The 24,015-nt window shown below is 42.4% G+C and overlaps 1 protein-coding gene across 14 annotated transcripts in view; it reads right to left on the bottom strand.

Moving 5' to 3' along the window:
• The window catches only part of IQSEC1 (IQ motif and Sec7 domain ArfGEF 1), a 297,552-nt gene that overhangs the window by 7,787 nt on the left and 265,750 nt on the right, over positions 1-24,015 (bottom strand). For 13 of the 14 annotated variants that reach the window (XM_033071510.1, XM_033071497.1, XM_033071499.1 and 10 more), the window contains 9 exons: positions 18,290-18,451; positions 16,929-17,051; positions 16,010-16,176; positions 14,256-14,395; positions 12,788-12,817; positions 10,494-10,619; positions 9,118-9,217; positions 5,799-5,960; positions 4,455-4,631 (listed from right to left, as the gene is read on the bottom strand). In XM_033071510.1, the coding sequence (XP_032927401.1) occupies positions 4,455-4,631; positions 5,799-5,960; positions 9,118-9,217; positions 10,494-10,619; positions 12,788-12,817; positions 14,256-14,395; positions 16,010-16,176; positions 16,929-17,051; positions 18,290-18,451 (1,187 nt within the window). Of the gene's footprint in view, positions 1-3,316; positions 4,084-4,454; positions 4,632-5,798; positions 5,961-9,117; positions 9,218-10,493; positions 10,620-12,787; positions 12,818-14,255; positions 14,396-16,009; positions 16,177-16,928; positions 17,052-18,289; positions 18,452-24,015 lie in introns of those variants that run through there. The other variant, XM_033071508.1, reaches the window with a different exon arrangement.

The raw sequence follows: 24,015 nt of genomic DNA, 5'->3' as shown, positions 1-24,015 counted from the left end.
AGGAAAACACAACAATCCAATGCTTTTTGCATATGGCAGGAGTCACAGTCTGATCAAATAACCATGGACACAGTAAATACAGACAAAGAGCGACAGATGGAATTTTGCTCAGAATAACTTCAGGGCAAAGTAGTATTTGCAAAGCCAAGAACAAACAGAAAAATCCTACTTAAAATGCCTCTGATTTCCCTCAGATAGGCACCATTGCTGTACAGAGGCTTCATTCATTGTCTTAAAAACAAACTGAATCCAATTCTGTGCTGACATGCAGTGTGATGGGAAGGCTACTCAGTAAACCCCCTGGAGTATTCCCCCTGCCAATGTGAGATTATTCCAGACTGTTCCCTGGTCTTTGGGATAGCATCCCATCCCAGAAATACCTCCCTAGAGCTCCAGCCTTCACATGCATCTCAGGGAAATGGTGACTCTCAACTAGAATTGCATCTAAGCATGTACTGGCAGGATAATTAGCAGCTGTGGTATAAAGCAAGGTGATATTTATCAAATCTGAAGATTACTTTTGCTTAATATATTATGCTTACTTTAAGGTTGTTAGAGCAGGCTTTAATTTATTTTATAAAATTAAATTTCAATTAATTTAACCTTATCTCTTAGATATGAATATTCCTTGTAAGAAATATCTTTAACTTACACAAGTGTATGTCCCATATATGAAGATGCATTGTATGGGGCTAAGGATATTTCAAATTTACAGTAGAAATATGAAGTGATTACAAGATTTTCACAAACTTGAACATGCCAAAAGAAAATTGAACTTCATTAATAAAAGTCATTGCACCTTGCAGAATGGATGTGTGCAGGACACATCACAGGATGTGTGGTGATCTCACAGCTCAGGCTGCAGATCAGCTCAGTACGTGGGAAATGCTTCTCTCTGCTACTCTGTAGTTCTTGAAACTCTTCTGGGCCAGTGAGATAATTGATAGTTAAACACTGTATTATGATCTGGCTTTGTGTGTCTTCGAGGAAAAGGTTTGGAAAAAAGTTTTAATTAAATTACTCTCTTCAGTCATTAGAGAGACCACTTTTGGCAGGGGTGGGGGGGAAGACTCTTTATCACCTTCACATTTTCATCTTGTTTTCTGTGTGAAACAGGTAGTCCTCTTGAGACCTTACACTGAAATAGAATTATTTTAATCCTGGAAATACTTTTTGTTTTGATTTGGTTTAATCTTTTTTGGTCTGTGGCTGTTCTAGACAAGCCCAGCTCCCAGTAATAGGAACCACTGTACCACCCTCACTTGGGCAGTACTACCTGGTTGTGCCAGTTGTGGAATACTGGGGCAAACAAGAAAATTACAGTTTTTAAACTAGTTCAGTGTGTAAATATTATTCTCACCTTACAAGTTAGGGATATGAGAATAAAGTTTGAATTCCACTGCAAACTCAGTGTAAAAGCACTTGGTCCCCCACCAACTCAAAGTGGCTGGAATTCAAATTAAAGAACCTAAAATCAGTCCAGAAAAGTGGGAGAAAAACAGAATGGGAAACACAATCAGGTCAATCCTTCCCGCCCTGCTTTAGTGACCAAACAATTCTTTCTGTGGAACAGTGGCCATGAGGGGACATCACACTTTCCCCATCTTTCTGTAAACTCATAAAACTCAGTTTTAGATGCATTAAAATTTGTCTGGTTTCTAACATTTTCATATAAATTAAGAATTTCTAAGTCTGGAATAAATAAATTCATCTCTTCCTTGAGTATAGCTCAAGAATGTGCAATAGAAATGATACATTTCTCTTTAGAGAAAAAGAAAGCCCTCAATATTTTTGACATATTCGCATCTTGGAACACTTGGATGCCACATTCTATTTTATATTCCAAGCAAAGAACTGTCAATCCACCGGGAACAGCAGCATCTCTCAGATGAAGAGACCCTCAGCACACCCTTTCCACAGCTGGGAGTTGAGCTGTTGTGGCAAAGGCATGGAACCACCCTCAGGAAAGGATTCCTGATGGACAAATCCTGCTTTTCTGTGCATTTCCAGCTTAGGAGGCAGAATCAGTCAGGGTGTCAGCACTTGTTAGATCGCAGAAGTTTCTGAATCGTCACTCAGAGAAATTCAAAGTCACTTTCCACAGCCTCCATTTACTGGGATATCTGAGGGACAGCAATGGATTGTTTTCCTAAATAGTTCTGTCATGTATCTGTGCAGCCAAATGCTGTTCATTCACATTTCCCTTTACTGAATACACAGTTAAAATTTTGGGTTTGCAGTGTTCATTGGACATTTACCTGCCTTCATACATAAATATGCAACCAGGTCATTTTCTCATGTTTGTTAGATTTATTTCTGATTAACTGCAAAAAGGTTCTCTCTAAAAATCCACTTTCCTACAGGGCCACACACTCCTGTTCATCTTTCTTGATGATCCTGTGTTTCATCCACAAAAGGATTTGAGGCAACCTAACTCAGTTCTGTTTCAGAGAAGCAATTTAATATGGGATAATCACTGGGATGCAGTATCTTCCTAACCGAGAGAGATTTCTTTGCTTTTCTATGGATCACCTCTCCCACATTAAAAACAGCATTAGCCTCACATGCAAGCTTTCCCCGAGAGAAGGCAGGAAAGATATGGATCATATCCCTAAAGACACTCCACCAAATAACAAAGCAAGTAACAGGCTGGTAATTTCTCAAGTCATTTGCACTGCACAAGACCAAACAGAAGCTCTCCATAATTCTCAGCTATTTCAAGTTAAAATTAAGTTTAGTTGGGTTTAACAAAGTCATTGATAAACCCTGCATCTGTGAGTGATTTCTACTTTTTGTCATGGAAAAAGGTTATTTTCAGTAATAAGCATGCCAGTTGTAGGCATGCCCTGTGAAATGTGTTTGTCATTACAAAAGCTGGTTTGTTGAATTAAACCCACAATATGAATTCAAATACATGGCAATGTTTGAAAGAGAGAGAGAAGTAATTCTGATGGAATGAAAAAATTAATCAGAAACCACATTTAGGGATACAGATACCCACTGAACTCACATATTAACAATATGGTAGTTCTCCTTCTAATGAAATAAAACCAGAACAACAGAAAAGGATGATGAAGTATCCTCAAATCTGAGAGATAAGAGTGGTGAAGACTAGGGCTTGATCTAAAATCCATTGGAGCCAAGCAAGCACCAATATTCAACTTCAGCCTGATTTTGGATCAAGGGCCTAAGTCTTTATAATGAAGCACATGGAGATGTGAGTATGAAAGCCTAAACAGAGAAGAAAAGAATTGAAAGAGCTCACTCTCTACATAGTTGTATGCACATACATATTCGCACAAAACAGAGGCTATCATTTCAGTTTACAATTTTATTTATTGTAGCATAGCTAAAATCTCTTCTTTAGTTAAAAGAAAAGTAAATAGGTAAGTAGCATCTACTACCAAAGATATACAGAATATTGAAATTAAGACTACGCTGTACATAATCACTGCAATTGAAAGAACAAAGTAGAGTATGCAACACAAAGACTACACTGTACATAATCACTGCAATTGAAAGAACAAAGTAGAGTATGCAACACAGCCTATGAACTAAAACCAAAATAATTAAAAAAAATAGAGTTGCTACTATCCCTGGAAATATTTTCTGAATAGTGGACATGGTGTTCAGATAAGAGTTCTTGTTGGTGACAAGAATATTTAACACTGAAAGATTACATGGCTATTCCACGTGTGAGGCAAACCATCAAATTAAAACATGCCCAATTTTCCCTGGCTTTCTTTGAGTAAAAATTCACACCACCACTGTTTTCCAGTCTTTAATCAGTTAATAAAACTTAAAACACACCAGTGGCTTTGTGGGTTATCAGCATTCTTGTCCACTAGGGCTGCTTTGGTTTTATTGTTAAGACAACTTCACAACAAGCTCTTTTTGCAAGAATTAGGAACTGTGTCTGAGTTACAAAACAAGAAAAGAGCATCAGGGATGCACTAAGTTACACAGTTCTAGGCAGAATTTAGTAGGGCTTCACTCAATTTCATTCATCCAGGTGGTAACACAGGTACACTTGAGCACAGAATACACAGAGACCAGGAGCTTTCCTTCCTTTCTAGGCCTACTCTATGAGGGGGAAAAAGCAACGGAGATGAAAAAAAAATCAAGGAAAACTAAGTGAATTACTCCTAGCACAAGTCAATAATTTCCGTTTAATTAAAAACTTAAAAGTTTTCCTCTGCCTTCACTGTCCTTTAAAAGTTTCTATAGTAACCTACAAGGGCTTAAATGCTTTCAAACAGTGGCCGCTTAATAGAACAAGGGTAAAAAACAAACAGAAATTAACCACGAGCTGGGGTAGGGTTCGGGGAAGGAGCTATTTGGAAGTGTGAGATTCCAACACTGCTATTTCTGGAGGCCCAGAGCGAGCTGGGCTCTGTGGGCATGGTGGAGGCGGCTTTGCATGCAGAGAGCCAGGGAGGAGAGGCAGCGCTTACCTGCTTCGGACAGGTCCCGCAGGGAGGAGCTGAGCGCGCTCCGCTTCAGCCCCTCGCCCCCGGCGTAGCTGTCATCCAGGCATGCCCTGGGCAGGGTCCCGTTCCCGGAGTCCTTCTTCAGGCTGGAGCACTGCGACATGCTGGGACGCACCACCCCCTTCTGCTTCTCCAGCTCGGCTGCAACACACACGGAGATTTTTACACTGGTGTTCATCGGGATAAAACAACCCAGAACATCCCTGTGTCCTGGAGGGGAGTGAACGCCACAGAGCAGCTTTGCCCCTCTACTGATGCCTTAACATTTAGCTTTCATGTTTTCCAGACTCTGTACTGCCTTAGTGTATAACTCTGAACTTCATATAAAATGTTAGCAACTTCTCCTCACAGTTTAGTCAGACAAAAATCCTTTTCCAGCCCCAGAACCAAGGACACTGCAGCTTCAGGCCCAAAAAGTGCAAACAGCAGCAAACTGAGGAGAGAATCTGGGAGGATAGGACTGCAGAACCTGGAGCTGGAATTGGACAATTAACCCTAACATGGAAATGGACCAAAACTTACAAAAGTGTGAAAACTTGTGATCTTGAGTCCATCTTGGGTGGAGCCATGGCCAGGCTCTTGCACTGCCCAAGGTGCATCCCTTGAAGGGCTTTCAATAAATTTCCTTTAACACTGTCAAGCGTCTGTTCCAGGGAGTCTCTCCAGGCATAAATACCAACAGCTGGATATGGATCAGGACCTCTTTTGGAAAAATGGGATAAAATTTCATGTTTGGACACTCAGGGGACTACCAGCAAAATATATCAGTTTGGACCATGGCTTTCTTATTGACTAAAGGAATTGCAACATGGAAATGAAGAAAAATTCCATGAAGCTTATTGGAAGGGCCATCATTGGGAATTTCAGCATGAGGTAAATTACCCCTAAAATTCTTGCTTTAATTTATGATACAATCACAGATCCATCTGTCCTCTGTCCAAATTATCCCTAAATTCCTACTGGAATTTACAGTACAAATCACAGATCCATCTGTTCTCTGTCCATATTATCCCTAAAATTCTTGCTGTAATTTATACTACAAATCACAGACCCAGCTCTCGTCCGTTCGTTGTCAGTTGCAGCTTGTCCAGGATAAATTCCACTGCAGCTACACTGCAGTAAACAGGAGTCAATGAACTCAGCTGGGCTTAAGGCATTATTGGTTTTTTCCTCCTTCTCAAGGCAAAGTCATGGAAAAACCCACATTACTCTGAACTTTTAAGGAGTTCTAATCGTTATATACATACTCAGAATTTTCTTATTTTGGTTAGCTGGAAAATGCTCTATTATATGTACCTTTGTACTTACACTCTATTCTGTGCTTTTCCATTTCTTGAACTTCTGCAATGGATTCCCTCAAATCATCTGTAAACTTCTTCCTGTCCTGAGGATTTGGTGCATTGAAATTTATAAGTACTTTGATATCTGCTCCTGGAACAGCTGACGTGAGCCGAATGCCATTGGGATAATCTGGAAGAAAAGGGCAAGAAAAACTAAGCTCTGATTATTATATTTTTCTTTTAATAAAAATACCCACCAAAACTGAAAGCTTTTTACTAATATTACTACAGAGGATACAAAGTCAGAGAAATAAAAATCTGACAGCACAAAATTAGAATAAAAATCCCTAAGGTACATTGGAGCAGCTCAACAGTCAAATACTGAAAATATTGAGAGATATCTTTATGTAGCTGCTACCCTTAAGGTACAATATAAAATATACATCAAAAATAGCAGGAAAAAAAGTGCAAAAAGCTAAGGGGATAATTTTCCCTTCATGGAACAGATCCCATGACCTACCTTACCCACTTGTGACCAAAGTTTTGCTGAGTGTAAAGGCTACCTGAAGACATTTCAAATGCTACAAATTGTCTTTTAACGTTATTTTTCACTTTTTAGCCTTTAACTCACCATTTGCAGGAAGATAAACAGGTACAGATTTAGTATTTCCTATTAGACTGTGTTTCCTGTACATCCTACTTTCAATTTTTTCTTTTAAATAAAATTAAAAGTATCTGTGAAATCACATACTGAAAAAGTAAAAGGACTGGTTAGGTTTTCTCACCCTTCTTTTGACCCATATTCTGGACTTTTAATAATAAAAGGTAGATTTTTCAGGAAACTATCTTTTCTTCTTTTCTAGGTGTACTTCTGAAATTTTAACAGCTGGTCAAAAATATCTCCTGGGACAGAAAACTCATTTACAGAAAGATACTCAGAATGAAAGTATGTCCTGCTGTAGAAAATAAATCAGTCTTTGCTTCAAGCACAGGCCTGGAGCAATGGGGTGTCAGCAAACCTCAACGTGTGCATTTTAACTCAATGTTTTCTTTTACTCAGATGCCTTCCCCTCTTGGTTTGCTAAAGGTCTCAAATATTTACTTCAGTGTTTGAGCCCAAGCTGAAGGGCTCCCATGTACTAAAACCTCCCTCCCTCAAGAGCCAGCAGATGAAGTGAAGGTGAGGTCTCAGCAAAACTTGAACTATTGAGAAATCAGTGTGTGTGTTTGGCTTTTTTACGGTACCTTAACTTTGGCTTTATTAGGATACCTTAATTTGGCTTTTTTAGGGTACCTAAACTTCCAGATCAAAGCTGCAACTAAAAGTGAAGCAAGTCCATTTACAATCCTCAGGGAAAACAGAGCAACTGTCCCGAGGTTCAAATGGTCCTGAGGGGAAGGAGGGAGGAAGGATTTGGGAGTTTTGCTGGGATTTGCTGTCAACACCTCACACAGAAAAACAGCCACAGGGTCCCAGTGCTGGGCAGACTCGGGTGGGATGTTGGGAACGCTGGCACAGGGAATGCAGCAAACAGCTCTGCACCACTTCAGCAGAAAGAATAACAATGTTTACAAAACCACACAAGGAAATCTGGCAATCCCAAAGTCACCAGGTCCCCACATGCGAGCCAAGAAGTAATTTCCACATAACAAACACACAGATTTTATTACCAGAGGTACTTCTCTGCACTGTATTGATCAAGTATCAGGAAATCCTCACATGAATATTTCTTTATTTCAGTCACACTCTCTCCTAAGTGATCTGCTCCCCCTCTACATTTTGTTAGTGATTTTGACTGAAAATGGAAAATATACTTCCCTTATGGCCTATTTATTTACTAGAGATATGTCACATTGTTTTCCCTTTTAGAGATCATCCATCCCTCAACATAATTGACTTCTATCATTAAAAGTCAATTCTTCTATCACCAGTGTCATTCATTTGTTCAACCTCACCAGCAACCAAACCAGTATTATTGTTGCTTCTGCTTTAGAAACACCGACTTTTATCCCCTTGAAACCAGGGAATGGTTGCTCCACACAGTGTTACTGATGGCTCTGGCCAAAACAGCCCAAACCTTGCCGGAGCCAGGGTAGACCAAGAATATTGAATTTTACAAATCAAAGGGGACAAATACTTCTCTTTCTCAACCAGAAAATTGTGCATCCCATCTAAGAGGCACCAGTATAACAGTACAGTCTGTTCTCTGATTCACTGCAGTGAATTCGACTCAGAAGCCCTCCTGAAGTGCTTCAGTTAAAATGCCTCTGTTTACTGGGAGGAATCCTTTACTTTTTATTTCACTACAGAGATTTTTAAGTTTATTTCATTAGTGCTTCTACTTAGCATGCTTGTATTTTTGAAATACATTTTATTTTGCATGGCATCAGAGATCTTTTTATTCTTAGCAGAATCCAGGACAGACGTATTTGGCCTTTCCCCCCCAAAACTGAATTTTATATCACATAATGCATTCAACAAGAGAGAGAGAATGCATGTGTAAGCACAGAAATAATCTGTGGGCTACAGAGCTGCTGTGAACTCTGCAAAACCTTCCCCTTGGAAATCTCCAGAGGCTTTGACTCAGTAGCAGCAATGGATTTTTAGGGAGCACATTCTCAAGGACAAGGCAAAACTAAGAACCTTCCATGACAGAAAAGCACAGGAACTACTGCAACTCACACTGGGCTGCATCCAATTTACCAGGGGTAAAAATCTGGCCACAAACCATGAATTCAGTCAGGCTGTCTCCCTATGTATCACACCACCAACTCTGCTCTGCTGTCACTACTGATACTGTATTTGGGCTTAGAAGCAGGATTTTAGTAAATTATTTGGGTTTTGTCTGCTAAGAAGCACTAAAGATAAAAAGAATATTGGACTGATGTAGATTGTAAAAGACATAAACAAAAGGCGTCTGAAAATGAAAGTTTATACTTTGTATTTAAATTTGAGGTAGCATATATCATCTAGGCAAAGTTAAGCCATAAATCAGGAAAATAAATTAAATAGTGCTTTGAATTACAGATATCATTATAAGAGTCATTAATTATTATCACTCAGTTCCAGCTAACTGTACCAGCAACAGATGTGCTTGTTTCTTGGTAATCCTGTCATGCTTTTCAAGTAATCACAAATACATTTGGGGAGATTTGGCTTCTGACTACAATAAAAAAAACTCTGTTTTACATACTGTCAGTATCTTGTTTTAAACTTCAAGTTAAATCCTGAGCAATTTTCCTAAATTCCTAAATTCAGAATCAAGTCGTGTCCATCCCTTTCATTCACTCAATTTTTGTTTTATTTATGAACCAAGTGGTCCTCTAAAAAGAGAGGGAATACTTACACTGGTTCTCAAAGAGAAGAACTTGCATTCCATAGAGGGAAAAGGACTGCCGAAAACTGTATGTAACAGAGTTCTTCTTCTTCTGAAAAATCTTGGTCACCTGAAAGGTATCAGATAAACAAAGTGAAATATTCCTTCTACCAAATGCGCCTGTGGAAAATTATTGCTCTGAAGAATTAGCATAGAGAAAACATTTTATTTAAAATAAAGTTATAAATCTGTCTGGAAAAAATGCACTTGCCATTTCCCCCATTTTTTAAAATGCAACTGCTGCATTTAATCTCCTGCTACTGAAAAATCCAAAGCTCTGCAGAATCATCTCTCTAAAGCAGAAGGTTAATATTTTATCCAGACAAAAACCCTTTGAGTTCTCTCTCCTCCAGAACTCTACTTCTTGAAATTCCAAAACAAAAAATAACCATGCATCATTTCTGTGCCAGCAAAAAATGTAAATACATTTAAGTTATCCTTTAACCCACCCCAAATTTAGGTGCTACCACACTGACAAATTTGGTTTATATTATTCCCCAAACAGTTTGAGAGAACTACCTGAGTAAGTAATAAAAACCAGCAGAAAACAATGAACCATCAGTTTCCACTCAAGCTCCCATTTACAACTTCTAGGTTATACTCAGAAGCAAAATGGTTAATGTTTTTTATTTAATTCCTGGTTTTAAGGTCTGCAGGTATGTAAAAAAACACAATAAAACTGTGTATATGAGGTGTGCTTTTTTCCTAACAAAATACGAAATATTTAGTGTAATTCGCAGTTCTCAGGTAATAGCCAAGTGCATTCCAAATGGAGTGCAACAAATTTTCCTATTTTTAGGAGTAAATCAACCAAATAATTCCAAGCTGTCCTGAGCTCTGTGTCTCTGCTTTTCAAAAGACTGGGTCAAGTTAAAGTCTGTGAGGTAAGTGCACACTAAAGTCAGCTGTAAAATCTATTTCAACAGATCCTATTCCTGTTTCAATGCACAAACAGATCTGGTTTATAGAACACGTGGGGAATACAAAGGAGGATGTAATTCTGGTTTTCCACAAGTATCTTGAATTCATTATTCATGGAATAAATAATGTCTGTTTATCCTTTAGGGCAATGGGTGAACTGGAGGTGAGGTTTTTTTTCACTATAATAAAAGCTACTGCATCAAATACCTTCTTACAGAGTGCAGTCATCAATAAAATACTTCAGTTTAAAAGCAAATTATACAAAATTAAAAAAATTAAGATAGAAATCTCTTTATCATCCCAGGATCGTTGGAATACAGGGTAACAGACATTTTTTTTTAGGAATGCTCGTGTACTTCATCGCCTATGATTTCATGGAGATAGGATTTCTGAATACCTCATTCTCTCTGCCTGGAAATACATACCACGAGAAGATCATTAAATAAAAATATTTCTCGTTGGTGCAATCCAAGCTTCTGAGGTTTATTTGGATCTGGAACTTCAAACAGCCTACAGTAGCAAACAAGCCTCCGGTGGGGGAGAGAGAGCACCTGCAACAATACAAAAATTCATGGTTCATATAACAACTTTCAGCCAAGAAAGAGCATTTTTCATATAATTTTTACTTTTTTTTCAATACTTCAAATATTTTTACCTCTAAGTCCATTAGATCTTTTCATCAAACAACCAACAACAGGAACATAAAGAGTTTACACCACAAACTTGCAGGACATTCAAATTTCATCACAGTTCTCTAAAATGCTCCCTAACAGCCTGTATCCCATACAGGATGGAAGCTTCACTGGGGATAGAGTTTTATTTTGTGAAATGATAGAAACGTGAAAGAACTTGAGATTAACCTGAGTGGAAGCTCAAAGCAAGAGATGGTTCTTTCCACAAGCATTTTTATTATCATTAGAAGAAAGGATGCAAAGCAGGTTTAGCTTTTGTGAGATGCTGAAGGTTACTTTTTGTCATTTGAGTTAATTCAATTTGTTCATTCCTTAATGTCACCAAGAAAATGGTGACATCAGGACAAAGTAAATGCATTTTTAATCTGTCTTATTTTCTCAAGCCAGCAAGAAAATCAAGATTGAGTTTCCACTTTCTTATTGGAATTGTCTGCTGAAGCTATCTCTGAAGCTGCTGAGTGAAACTTAATTTCTTTCAAATGCAAATGATGAGATCCCATTAACAACAAAAGAAATCCGTAAACTGGTGCATTATAAGAACAGTTTTAGCTTTATTACTGACCATGCCTATAATTTAAATCTGGAATCAGTATTTTCAATGTTCATCTACCATTCACAAGTGAACTTTAACTGGCAGTATCTTTCCACAGTAGCATTCGATTCTCAAATGGAGCAGAAAGAATAAACACACCACAGTTCAACTGGAAAGGTGAGGTGAAAATGCTGATGTTAATTACTTGTTTATTCTTTACTGGCCAATTTCTATAGTGATAATAACATTTCAAATAAATAAAAAGTGTACTAGAAAGGGCTAGAAGACCCTTGGCAATAAATCAAGCAGCTGCTGGGAAATACAGTAAATTCACGAATACAAGCCGCACTGAGTATAAGCCGCATCTCTGGGTGTTGGTAAATATTTCGGTTTTTGTCCATAGATAAGCCGCACCCGAATATAAGCCGCTCTGTCGTTCGCAGCGAGGACCCGCGTGCAATTAGTAACAGAACCGCGGGAGGGCGGGGTTTACTGGCTGAGCTAAGGCTGTGCAGGCTCGGCCCGCTAGGGGCCGCTGACGGGGCCAGGTGGCCCAGCCCGGTGCTGCCGCTCGGGGCCGGTCGCCGCTGCCACTGGGCTCGGTCACCCCGGGTCGGCACTGCCCCGCGGTGGCAGGCAGGGACGGAGCTTCCCCCGCTCCTACGGCAGCGGTAGCGGGCGGGGACGGAGCTTTCCCGCGCCCGTGGCGCCGGCGGTGGGCGCGGACAAAGCACCCCGCCTCCTCCCCGGGCCGCGGCAATGGCGGCGCGCACTTCCCGCCCCCCCCCGGGCCGCGGCAATGGCGGCGCGCGCTTCCACCCGCCTCCCCGGGCCACAGCAATGGCTGCGCAGGGCTCCTGTCGGCTCCCGGAGCCGCGGCAATGGCGGCGCGCACTTCCCCCCCCCCCCTGGGCCGCGGCAATGGCTGCGCAGGGCTCCCGTCGGCTCCCGGAGCCGCGGCAATAGCGGCAGCCCCCCCCGTCGGCTCCCCGGGCCGCGGCAATGGCGGCGCCCCCCCCCCCGCTCCTCCCCTGGGCTGTGGCAGAGGAGGGAAGAAGAGAGCTCTCCCGCCTCTCTCCCCGCCCCCCGTGCTGCCTGCAGGGAGCCAGGGCAACACGGTAACACTGTAACAACTGCAAAATGCCGGCTTTTACTGGCCGGTGCTTGGCTCGGCACTCTGGCTGGCACGTCTGGGGTTGTAAATGTCAGAAAATTATTAACATATTAGCCGCACCCGACTATTAGCCGCACTTCCGGGTTTCCACCAAAATTTTTGTCAAATTGCTGTGGCTTGTATTCGTGAAATTACTGTACATTTTTAAGAAAATCCTTATACTTTGGAGAGTTTTTACTATAACACAATGAAAATGTCACCTGAAAGAACACTAGTAATTTTAAAATTTCAAATGTAACAGAATTTCTTATTTCGAGTTTAGGAAAATGCTGCCAGTTACAAAGATTATAAATTTTGAAGCAGTAGGAGAGAAATACCTACACAACCAAGTCCATGGTGCAGAGATCCAATCTACAGTAGAAAGACACATACAAGTTGATTAAACTTCAGAGAAACACAGAACTGTATCATAGCAAGTAAATACAGCACGCTCTGACTATGACTAAATGCCTATAAAGTAAAAACAAATAGAGCTGTCAATAAAGACTCTTGCCTCTTTCCCTCATTTCCTTGCAAATAGTTAAAAAGTCTCCCACCAGAAGAATCCTTCAAGCTAGGACTCCACCAAGGGCATTGTTTTCTTAATCCCATTTAATTTACAGGGTCAGGATTGGTTTTAGGATTTGAATTGCCACATGTCTGAATATGAAAAGAGATACAGAAAAAACGCATCTCCCACAGAATCCTATCTATAAACCTAAATCCCCAATTACGGAAACAAAGTTTCATATTAAGTGCCTGAATACTGACTTCAGAATATTTATTTCCCCTCTTCTCAAAAACAGGTACAAGCTTTTATAAAAATTTTGCTTTCTTTCCACTGCTTCTTCAAAGAGATTTCCTAAGCATGTTCTTTATTGCAAGCAGACTGAAATTAGATTTTTGGTGGTCCCTCGTTCCCTTCTCCCATCCCCTGACTAAGGCTTGTCTGAGAAGAGATTACAATTCAAAGCCCTTTAACAAATCCCCCAGCCCATCAGACCCTGCTACAGTGAAGTTCCCTGGAGCTGATAAAAGCCAGATATAAGGCTTCAAGACCATGCAAAGGTAGGGATTTTTGGCTTTTCTCTGGGCACTCTTTGTGACTACTGACATGAAGGTTTGAATTCAAGAAGCCTGAGCATCCAGTGGTTCCACTCCACATTAGTTACCTTTTCTAGCATGGAAAATACTGTTCTTAAAACCTCTGTGCTCCTTAATTGGAGGCAAAATGCTGTGGGCTTTCTTTTCTCTCTCCTCTTCTAACAGATGCTTTGAAGATTCACTTATACAGTAAAATATTTCAGGACATTTCCCACAACAATCCTATCTTTGGATGCTCAAACCCAGCACCAGAATCCCTGGGATCACATTTCCAGATGTCTCCTGAGATATCCCATGTGCCCTTACAAATCCCAGGTCAGCTGAGCAGGTAACAAAGATGCTGATGTGAACTCTGTTACTCTTGCAAATTATGGAGCCATAACTGACAGTGCAAATTTTGAAATACAGTTCTCTGCAATATCACATTAACAAAGCACTTTGATTCTTCAGAAATAAACAAGAGAACTGCCTAAAATGCAGATATTGTAAAGCTTCACAATAAAGGATTTTAAGACTCCTAACATCATCGTGTCATCCATGACTGCAAAAACAAAATTCATTTGCATGGATTTAAGTCAACTTCTTATAGGGAATTACTTTGACAGTTTCTGCCCTTTGCCATTCCTGGTCCAGTGTGTACTGGGGAGCAGCACAGCTCTGCTGCCTTGCCCTGCCAGTTGCCCATGGCACAGCAGAGGGCACTCACCGGTTTCTTGCCCACGATGAGCTTCTCCACCTTCTGCACCTGGGACACGTGGTCCTCGTTGGTCTTCAGCTCGCGCTTGCGGATGCGCTCATAGATCCCGATCAGCATCTCCCGTGGGATGTCCTCCCCATCATCCACTCCTGCAGGGCCAAGCTTCTGTTAGCAGGGATCTGACCCATGCTGGCAGAAAAGAAAACCTGGGCACTCTCTGTTTCAAGCTTCTGTGAGCAAGGATCTGACTTACACTGCAGAGGACAAAACCTGGGCACTCTGTTTTCCTGCCCTCCCAGTGCTGCCTGCCTGCTGATGTTTGTGCTGGCTTTTCCCAGCTGCTAGTCAGCTCCTCTGTGTCCTTGTGCTGCCTCAGCCAGGCAGAAGAACTGGTATGAACAGGATTTAAGCACTGATTTTGATCCAGAAGTTTGCTGCCCCAGACACCAAGACATTGATGGAGATCACTCAGGTTTGGGGATTTTTTGTTTTAAAACTCCCATCTAAAACTAAGACATAAAAAGGTTGTTCTCTTGAGAATTTTTTTTTTTCTTTCACATTTCCTCTGTTTGGTATTAAAGCTAATGAGTTAAATTCCTTTTTAGACACTAAAACCTCCATATGACATTCTCCTAGGAATGGGAGGAAGCAGAAGAACAGCCCTGGGAGAAAGTAGGATCACTTCATTTTGCCTGTGCCTCAGTATTACTCAACACTGTTCATGAAACAATTTCCTATGTGAGAACCTTATGAATGCAGTAAAGTTGTTTAACCAATATTTCCTATGACATTTCAAAAAGAACTAGTTTATTCTGGAAAAACAAATCAACAAAATAGCCTGGATCCAATATAATTGTTTAGCACTGTGTGATTATCATTGGCATGACATTCTAACACAGTGTCTTGAATGCCTGATCCTGAATTTTTAATAGCAGTGGAAGTAGTCAAATTTCACTAAGTAGCTTAAAGCTGGATTTTCTGGGGACAGGGAGATGCATGTCTCTTTTTAAAACAGGTTTTAAAGCAATAAACTCTTGTCTCCCATTCAGAAACAAAGATAGAATGTTTTGTCACACAGTGCAACAACTGCTCCCATAAAAAATACAGTGATAAAATACAATTTGCAGATAGAAGCAAGCAAAACTGCCTCTGTTCTGTGCCACATGGCCAAGCCTTCCACAGTCCACCCTTTGTGATTTACAGCTGCAGCAGGGTAGCCTGTTACAAAAATGCCTGCAGTAACGAGAATTGCTGGCATACCTGCTGGAGCTCAGAGAGAATGCGCTGTGGCTAACTCCACAAATGTAACTATAGCATTATGCCAACAGATGCATATCAGGCCTTTGGAGTATTTGTGGATTTTACAATAAAATCTCGGCACTAACTTAAACCTTGCTAAGCTGAAACATCTGCTAAGCACAGGCTATTCACTGCTGCCTTATATCAATCTCGGGGAATAAAAATCACCAACCAGGACTTTCATTTTCAAGATCTGAAATTCCAGAACGCCACAAGTATTTTGGTTTTACTTGTCCTAAAATGAAAGGTCCTGACAATACATTCATCCACCAAGAAAGACAAGATAAAAATGACAAAATATTATACAATTAATCCTGATTTTGCTGTTACAGAAATCACTGACATCTGTCCAAAGGGCAGTCAGGTGATAGCAGCATGTAGTCATTCCCAAAAGACACAGAGTGTCCCTGCAAGGACAGTGCCAGGGAAAAGCTTTTAGGAGCTTTGCCCTTAGGGTCTCTTACCCCTGAGGTTCTTGATGAAGTCCTCCAGCTTCATCTTGCGCTCGGGTTTGACGTTGGGGCTGTACATGTCGGTGTTGAGCAGGATGATGGCGAAGGCCAGGATGAAGATGGTGTCGGGATTGCGGAACTGCCGCACTATGCCTGGGTTGCAGATGCAGTAGCGCTGGCTAGGAACACCAGGGGAGGCTGTCAGGGCTGGGAAGTGCTGCTCACATTCACCAAATAACCCACCTGCTGCATTCCAGAGCCTCAGGAAGCTACTGCTCCTTTTCCAGGTACAACTTTAGCTTTGCATCCACATGTTTTCATAAGGCAATCCTTGAACATGCAAGGAGTTTGTTTCTACTTCTGCTGTAACTTCACTTACTACAATAACTTCTATATCCCATTTTTGTAGTAATTAATACCCTGACAGCAACTAAGAACTCAGCATTCATTCTGGCTTACTGCCTTGTAGTGATTTCCACCTTATCCTGCCCTGGATACATACACCTGTGTCAGTACTGATAAGTGACTCCTCTTTCTCCCACTGTTCTTGAAGTGTTTAATAAAAAGTCAGGAGTATACATACCCTTAAAAAGTGCATGGGCTTATAATTCCACTCCTATAAATTACTAAATCCAAATATATTCTTAGAGATGTTCAAAAATCCTTGAGTATCTTTTCAACTGATGCCAGAAAGAACTTGTGAGAAAGTTCTATTAATATAAATGCCACACATGAACAACACGAGCAAATGAAACTTCCTATTCCATACTTAGCAACCCCCTGCCCAAACAAGACATATTTGGAAGTGTTTGTAGCTCATGAGGACACTTAAAATATAATTAAGAAAGTAACTTGGATAAGGCCAAGTTCCCCAGTTCTGCAGTGTGACTGCAAGGCAGTAGCTTTCTGAGGGATTTATTTCACATCCTACCTAAAAGCTTCAATGAGCCGCTCCACTTTCTGGGCTTCTCCTTGGACACGGATGTGGGCCTGAAATTTCCTGAGTGCTTCATCCAGCTCCATTGTGGAGAAGTCCATCTCATCCACCACACAGCTAGAACAAAAACAGATTGACATTATGTCTCTTCATTTCTAACAACGCAGTACCAAAGGGAAGATATGGAAACAGAAAAAAACTTTTCCATTTTCCATTTGACAGAGGTTTAAGGAATTGTTTTTTAAACTTTCAGCAGCAATTGCAATAATTGCAGGTAAGTTGTGAAGGAAGGTTGAAAATAATAGATCAATGAGAATGTGCACATGTGAGCAGACTCTTGTGTTTTTTAACAAAAGAACTGCTGGAATGACAAATATCTGACCATTTAAAATGATGTACCACTGCCACAAATAATTATTAGTTCTGTGCTTCCAGGCCAATCAACTATCGCAATGCCTCCAACAATAATAAATAGTTTATACTGCTCAAAATATATCTCAGACAGTCTGCAGCAGGCACAATAATCTGCACCAAATGGTGCTGTGTCTAGGAACGTTCTTAAATGCAGAGAAAAAAAAAAACTTGTTTGTATACTCTCTTATTATTACTGTAATTTTCATCTCCCCATCATTTGCCATGACTTACAGTTAACATCTATGGAGAAATAATTACTTTCTTGCTTTGAAAATAGTACTGACAAAAAATAAAAAGGAACCATTTTCATATAATCAGCAATATGAACTATGTAATTCTAATACTTTGTTTAAGGACTGCTTTAAAATCAGAGGCTTATAAATTTCCTTTAAGGTTAGCTTTTATTCTTGAAATGACCAGACATGAATCACTGCAAGTAATGGAACTGTAATGCAGAAACCACAGAGAGCATTATGCACTTTTAAAAGCTTTTCCTTAAATGTATAGATACACAATGACAAATTACAGTAGTTCATATTTTTCTTCCAGTAACACTGTAGCTAATGTAGATTAACAGCAAGTAATATTCCTCTTGCTTTTAGTACTTTTCCTTTTATGCAAAAGCACAATGAAACAATGAGCCTGACATTCTCACACCCTTTCCAATCCTCACCTGAACTTTATTAATCAGTTCTGCAATAATGCTCACAGGCTTCCCATTATTGCAAATTCTGTTAGAGTGTCAAAAGCCCCTTTCCCATTCCAAGGTGTAAAGCACATGTGCAGAGTCAAAATGAAGTAATTAGCACAATTAAGGATCCCCAGGAACAACTGGCCAACAACAGGATGGGCCTGGGAATGAAGAAGCATTTCCGTTAACCATGGAGACAGCAGATTTCCCATCGTGGGCAGTGCTTGCCGCTTCCCCACACCATACTCACTCTAAGACATCCCTGTTGAATTGCTTCTGCCGGTTTCCCAGGAATTCTCCAATCATCTGCCTGCTGAGCCCTTTCCTCTGCAGCAGGAAGTGGGCAACCCCAACAGGAGTGTCCGGCACAAATCCTCGCTCAATGAGGTACTGCACTCCTTTTTCAGGTTTTCTGAGGAGAAATGACAGTGCAAAATTATGAATTTCCTTCTATTCCACCTGACCACATCTGATTAATATTCCACAAGGAGTTCTGCCAATTATTGTCAATATATTTAATCACTTTTAACCAAATGTCCCAACAGGATGGATTAATGTAGATTCAGGAATGTGTAGTTGAATACATTGCTCACTGCTAAAAGCTGACAGCTTTGAGACACATCTTTGCCTCTTTTTACACATTCCCTGCTCCATAACCCTCCCAAGAAGAAGCTGTGGATGCAAACAGTCTCCCTTGCCAGTGAAACAGAGCCCAACTACTAAAAGCTCCTGTTGCTGGGAGAGAGGCAATTTCCAGAAACTGAAGTGAAAGACTACTGCTGAAAAACAAGAAACAAAGAGCTCCCCTGACATCCCCCCTGCCTGCTGGCAAAAGTTAAACTTAATGAATAAAAACATCTGAAGTGGTGTCACTTGCAAACTGAGAGAACAAAAAATAAGGGGGAAAACTAGAGTCCGTCAAGTAAAATGAAGCAATTAAAAATGGTGTAGCTCCCATCTAATTGAGACTTTTATTCCTTCCTTTAACACATCCACTGCTGCAGATTTTTCTCCCTCAGACAAGCACCTTGCAAGTTTCTGCAGTGTTTTACATCTCTTCATACAGCTCCAGATTTAGCTGTAACCACTTTCACATCCCAAAACAAAGCAAAACCAAAGCCACTCATTTTAACTTATTAAGAAGTGTGTGCTGGGGGGGAGGGTTGGGACAGAGCTGGCAATAAATATATTGCTTATAAAGACAAATGTTGCTTTATTCTCAAGTGCTGCAAAATCCCCCTTACAGCACACACGGTGCACTGCATCACCCAGCAGTTCAACACAGCAGGAAACCGTCATTCCTTTTAAAAATATTCAAGGGGAATATTTGAATTAGTAAGGGAACTAGTAATTCCACCATCAGCTTTATTTTGTAAGGAATTATGCTGTAATGTCCACCTGTAAGAGTGGGTGGTTTGCAGCTGGCTGAATGACCTAAAAGATATTTCCTTTAAGGCAAGCAAAATCAATCTGAGAGGACAAGGTGACTGTGCTATTTTTGTACAAAGTTGATCACGCAACCATAACCTTTCCCCAGGGTTTTAATTGCAAATAACATTGCTAAATACATCATCATTCAGTTCTCCTACTCTTCTGCATTCCATTATTATACACTTAATACCCTATTAAGAATTAGACACATCAGAGAAATATGTATAATTTAATCCAAAGGGCGTTCTCAAATCTCAATTTCTTGCATCAGGCTTTGTGGCTCTTTTCCTCTGAAATATGATTATGCACATGGTCATCTTCTAAAGTTAATCTCCTTCATACTAAAAAGTCCCTTTTCTGTAAGTAATGTAATTTCTATGTTCATACGCTCTTAAACTGCATTTCAGAATCCTTAATCTTTCTAAATTTAAATTCACAGCATCCAACAAAATCAGGAATAGTTTTCTCCATCCCCCTTGTTAGTGAGCTACAGTAAATTCAGAGTGATACAAACCCGGCAGAGTTCCTCACCAGCAACTGTCAAAGCAGAAAACAGCTCTCAAAACCCACTGTTTAATACAAAGATCACCTTTACCTGACATACAGAAAATGCTGGATCACTACTTACTGTACTAAAAAATCACTTGAATTCCTACCAACTGCATAAGCCTGAACACTTAAAATCATCACAAAGACGAAATACTTTCTTTTTCATCAGCCCTTATCTGGTTGTACAATTTTGCATAAGTCAGGGTGTGCTTTTTCACTAAAGAAGCTTTGCCTCTGGTTTGGTAATATGAAATCACTTGATTCAAATATCCTTCAAAGCAAGTAAGGTGAGTGTCCAAAACAGAGTTAAAAATCCATTTACAAAACATTGGAAGCCAAGAGCTCTTTTCCCATCGATACGCCCCTCATGCTGAAGTGAAATACCAGGGAGTTTTTCAGTCTGGGATTATTTGAAAGCACTCTAGGATTATTTAAAAGTAGCCCAGTTTGTTACAAAAGTTGTAACCTGGCAGCAGTAATATGAAAATAACACCCTGAACCCCAAGCTGTAAAAAAGAAGGCTGCTCCTTCCCCGTTTGATCAATCACCTGGTAAGTAAGGTAGGCTTAGAGTTTTATTGTGTTTTAATCTCTTTTCCAGCTCCCACTAGGTGGGACATTATCTTATTCACCAGGAAAAGTACTTACTAGAGAAATGATGACTCTTCCAGAGTGTTCTGAAGTGCTGTATTTCCAAGGAAATTTTACTTCAAAAGAGAAGTTAACAATAGATTCAGAGGAAAATGTACTCAAGGGGGCCTCCCCCTTCTGCTTTTAACATAAGTAGCATTTTATTTCCTTTCAAAGTCAGAGAAACTGAAGAACTAAATAGGATGATGGAAATTTAAGTCATCTCCAACACCAGAAATTTCAAACACCACTAAGTCTGAAGGTATTGTTCCCTAAAAGCACCAAGAGGAGGTGAAGGTTGGGATCCTGACAGCAAACTACCAGAAACTCATTTGCTCCTTCCCAAGGTGTTTTTTCACACTAGGTATCTGCCAGGATTTGAGGAGGGCAGGTTGGAACGGCACAAGCAGCCAGGGATTCTATGCTGTCAAACCAAGCTGTTTTAAACAAAACAAACCCTGACTTTTCCTAAGTTTTTGACTGGATGCAGAAGGGACTGGGACACGCGAGGGTCAGGACTGAATGCGGGACAGGACATCTGGATAAATTATCCTCATTTCTGTCTGCTCACAGCTGGGTACAGACCATTTTGTACTTACAACTAAGAGTCTTCTGTGATTAGGAAAATTCCCACTGACGGCTTGTTAATTACACAGACCGATAACAGACAAGCTAAGAAATCTGTAAATAGCAATGGAGGAAGCAGCAGAAGCAGAGCAGTTATTTTCAGATTTGAATACATTAGCTAATATCAAAATAAACCATCTAATGTTAGCACCTTGCATAGCTGATGATGTACTTATTTAGAGAACTTTTGATATTTACAAGGTTGCTTCCACAATAAGTTTTAAAAGTCTTGTCTCAAAAAAACCCCAACAAAACAACTTAAAATGAAACAATCAAAAACAACAAAAAAAAATCACAAGTACAGTAATTTCACGACCATAATGTGCACCAGACTATAAGGCGCACTCCCCGGGAGTTGGCGAATTTTGCAACTTTGTAGATCATATAAGGTGCACCGGACTATAAGGTGCACTTTTTTTTTGCAGCAAGGAGCCGCGGGCATGCAACAAAGTAACGAATTAGTAACAGAATCGAGTTTACTGGCATGTGCTCAATTTGCAAACATTTTTCACAGATTGGCGTAGCCTTTAAATGCAGTTTACTGGCATGTGCTCAATTTGCAAACATTTTTCACAGATTGGCGTAGCCTTTAAATGCAGTCCCAGGCACCCTCCCTGTGCCGTGAGCCTTGGCACTCCCACCTGCCCGCGGTGCCAGCTGGCGAGGCAGGGCTCGGGGTGGTCACAGCTCGCGGCGGTCCGGGGTGGTTCGGGGCTGCCCGTGGTCTGGATTGGTTCGGGGTGGCCACGACTCGTGGCTTCTGTGGTCGCCCGCTCCCGCCTTCCCTGTGTGGCTAGCGCCAGGCCAGCAGCAGTGCTTCCCTCTCTCCCCGCATGGCGGTTGGGACTGGTGTCGCTCCGCTCTCTCCCTGCGTGGCTCGTACGGACCGGCATGGAGTCGCTCTCTACCCGCGCGGCATGTACGGGGCCGGGGCAGCACTGCTCTCTACCTGCGCGGCGCACACTGGGCCGGGGTGGCACCACTCTCTCCCTGCGTGGCTTGTACAGGCCCAGGGTGGCGCCACTCTCTCCCTGTGTGGCTTGTACGGGGCCGCCGCGGCGCTGCTCCGCTCTCTACCCGCGCGGCATGCACGGGGCCGGGGCAGCGCTGCTCTCTCCCTGTGCAGCATGTACGGGGCTGCCGCGGCGCCGCTCCACTCTCTACCCACGCAGCACGTACGGAGCTGGCGCGGCAGCGCTCGGCTGTCTACCTGCACGGCATGCACGGAGCTGGCGCGGCAGCTCTCCGCTGTCTACCCACACGGCACGCACGGAGCTGGCACGGCGCTGCTCTGCTGTCTACCCGTGCAGCACGTACGGGGTCAAGGTGGCACCGCTCCGCTGTCTACCTGCACGGCACGTACAGGGGTGGGACAGCGCTGCTCCGCTCTCTACTCGCACAGCACGTACAGGGCCGGGGCAGCGGCACTCCGCTGTCTACCCATGCGGCACGCATGGGGCTGGCATGGCGGGACTCCGCTCTCTACCCATGCAGCATGCATGGGGCTGGGGCAGCGCCACTCTCTCCCTGTGCAGCACGTACGGGGCCATCGCGGCACCGCTCCGCTCTCTACCCATGCGGCATGCACGGGGTCGGTGCGGCGGTGCTCCGCTCTCTACCTGTGCGGCACGCATGGGGCCAGGGCAGTGCTGCTCTCTCCCTGTGCAGCACGCACGGGGTTGGCACGGCAGCACTCTGCTGTCTACCCACGTGGCAGGCACGGGACCAGTGTGGCGGCGCTCCGCTGTCTACCCACACAGCAGGCACCGGGCCGGCGTGGTGCTGCTCTGCTGTCTACTCGCGCAGCATGTACGGGGCTGGGGCGGCGGCACTCTGCTCTCTACCCACGCAGCATGCACGGGGTCAGGGCAGCGCTGGTCTCTCCCCATGCAGCATGTACGGGGCCAGCACGGTGCCGCTCCACTCGCTACCTGCGCAGCATGCATGGGGCTGGCAAGGCAGAGCTCCGCTCTCTACCCGCACGGTACGTACGGGGCTGGGGCGGCGCCGCTCTGCTCTCTCCCTGCGTGGCTCACATGGGACCAGTGCCGCCTCCCTCCCTCCCCGCGCGACTCATATGAGACCAGCGCCGCCTCCTTCTCTCCCTGCACTGCGTCCGGGGACGGTGCCCCCTCCCTCTCTCCTCACGCGGCAGCTGGGGCTGGCGGCAGCTCCCTCCCTCCCCACGCGGCTCCTGTCGGCTGTGGCTGCCCGCTCCCACCCCCCCTCACGACTTGGTGCTCCTGCGGCACTGCCCCCCCATTGCAGCTCACACTTGTGGGGTGGCAAATGTCGCAACTTTGTACATCATATAAGGCGCACCGGACTATAAGGCGCACTTCCGGGTTCAGGGGAAAATTTTAGTCAAAAGGGTGCGCCTTATAGTTGTGAAATTACTGTATCTACTGAAAGAAGACAAAAAAATCAACACTAAAAGATGTGCAAAATTATTTTCATAAGATTCTCTAAGGTTGAGGACTAAATATCTTGCCAGGAACTGATTAATAACAAGACATTTAGGGTGGTTTAAAGTGACTTCTAAGGGGAAAAAAAAGATGGAGGGATTAATGCAAACTTCAAAATAACAGATCAAGCCAGTGAATTTTAATAAGCTCATTTCTTAGAGAATACTGGTCATATCCAAAAATGCTCAAGACCTGCAGAGTTTGAGAAGGCAGGAAAGCCAGGCAGAGACAGCTCCTCCTTTGAAGAAGGGAAGGGTAAAAGCTGATTGACTTCC

The sequence above is a fragment of the Catharus ustulatus genome, chromosome 13 (assembly GCF_009819885.2).
Source record: "Catharus ustulatus isolate bCatUst1 chromosome 13, bCatUst1.pri.v2, whole genome shotgun sequence".
NCBI classification, from domain to species: domain Eukaryota; kingdom Metazoa; phylum Chordata; class Aves; order Passeriformes; family Turdidae; genus Catharus; species Catharus ustulatus.
Note: the sequence above shows the minus strand (reverse complement) of the source record. Positions and strands in the feature narration are given on the sequence as shown.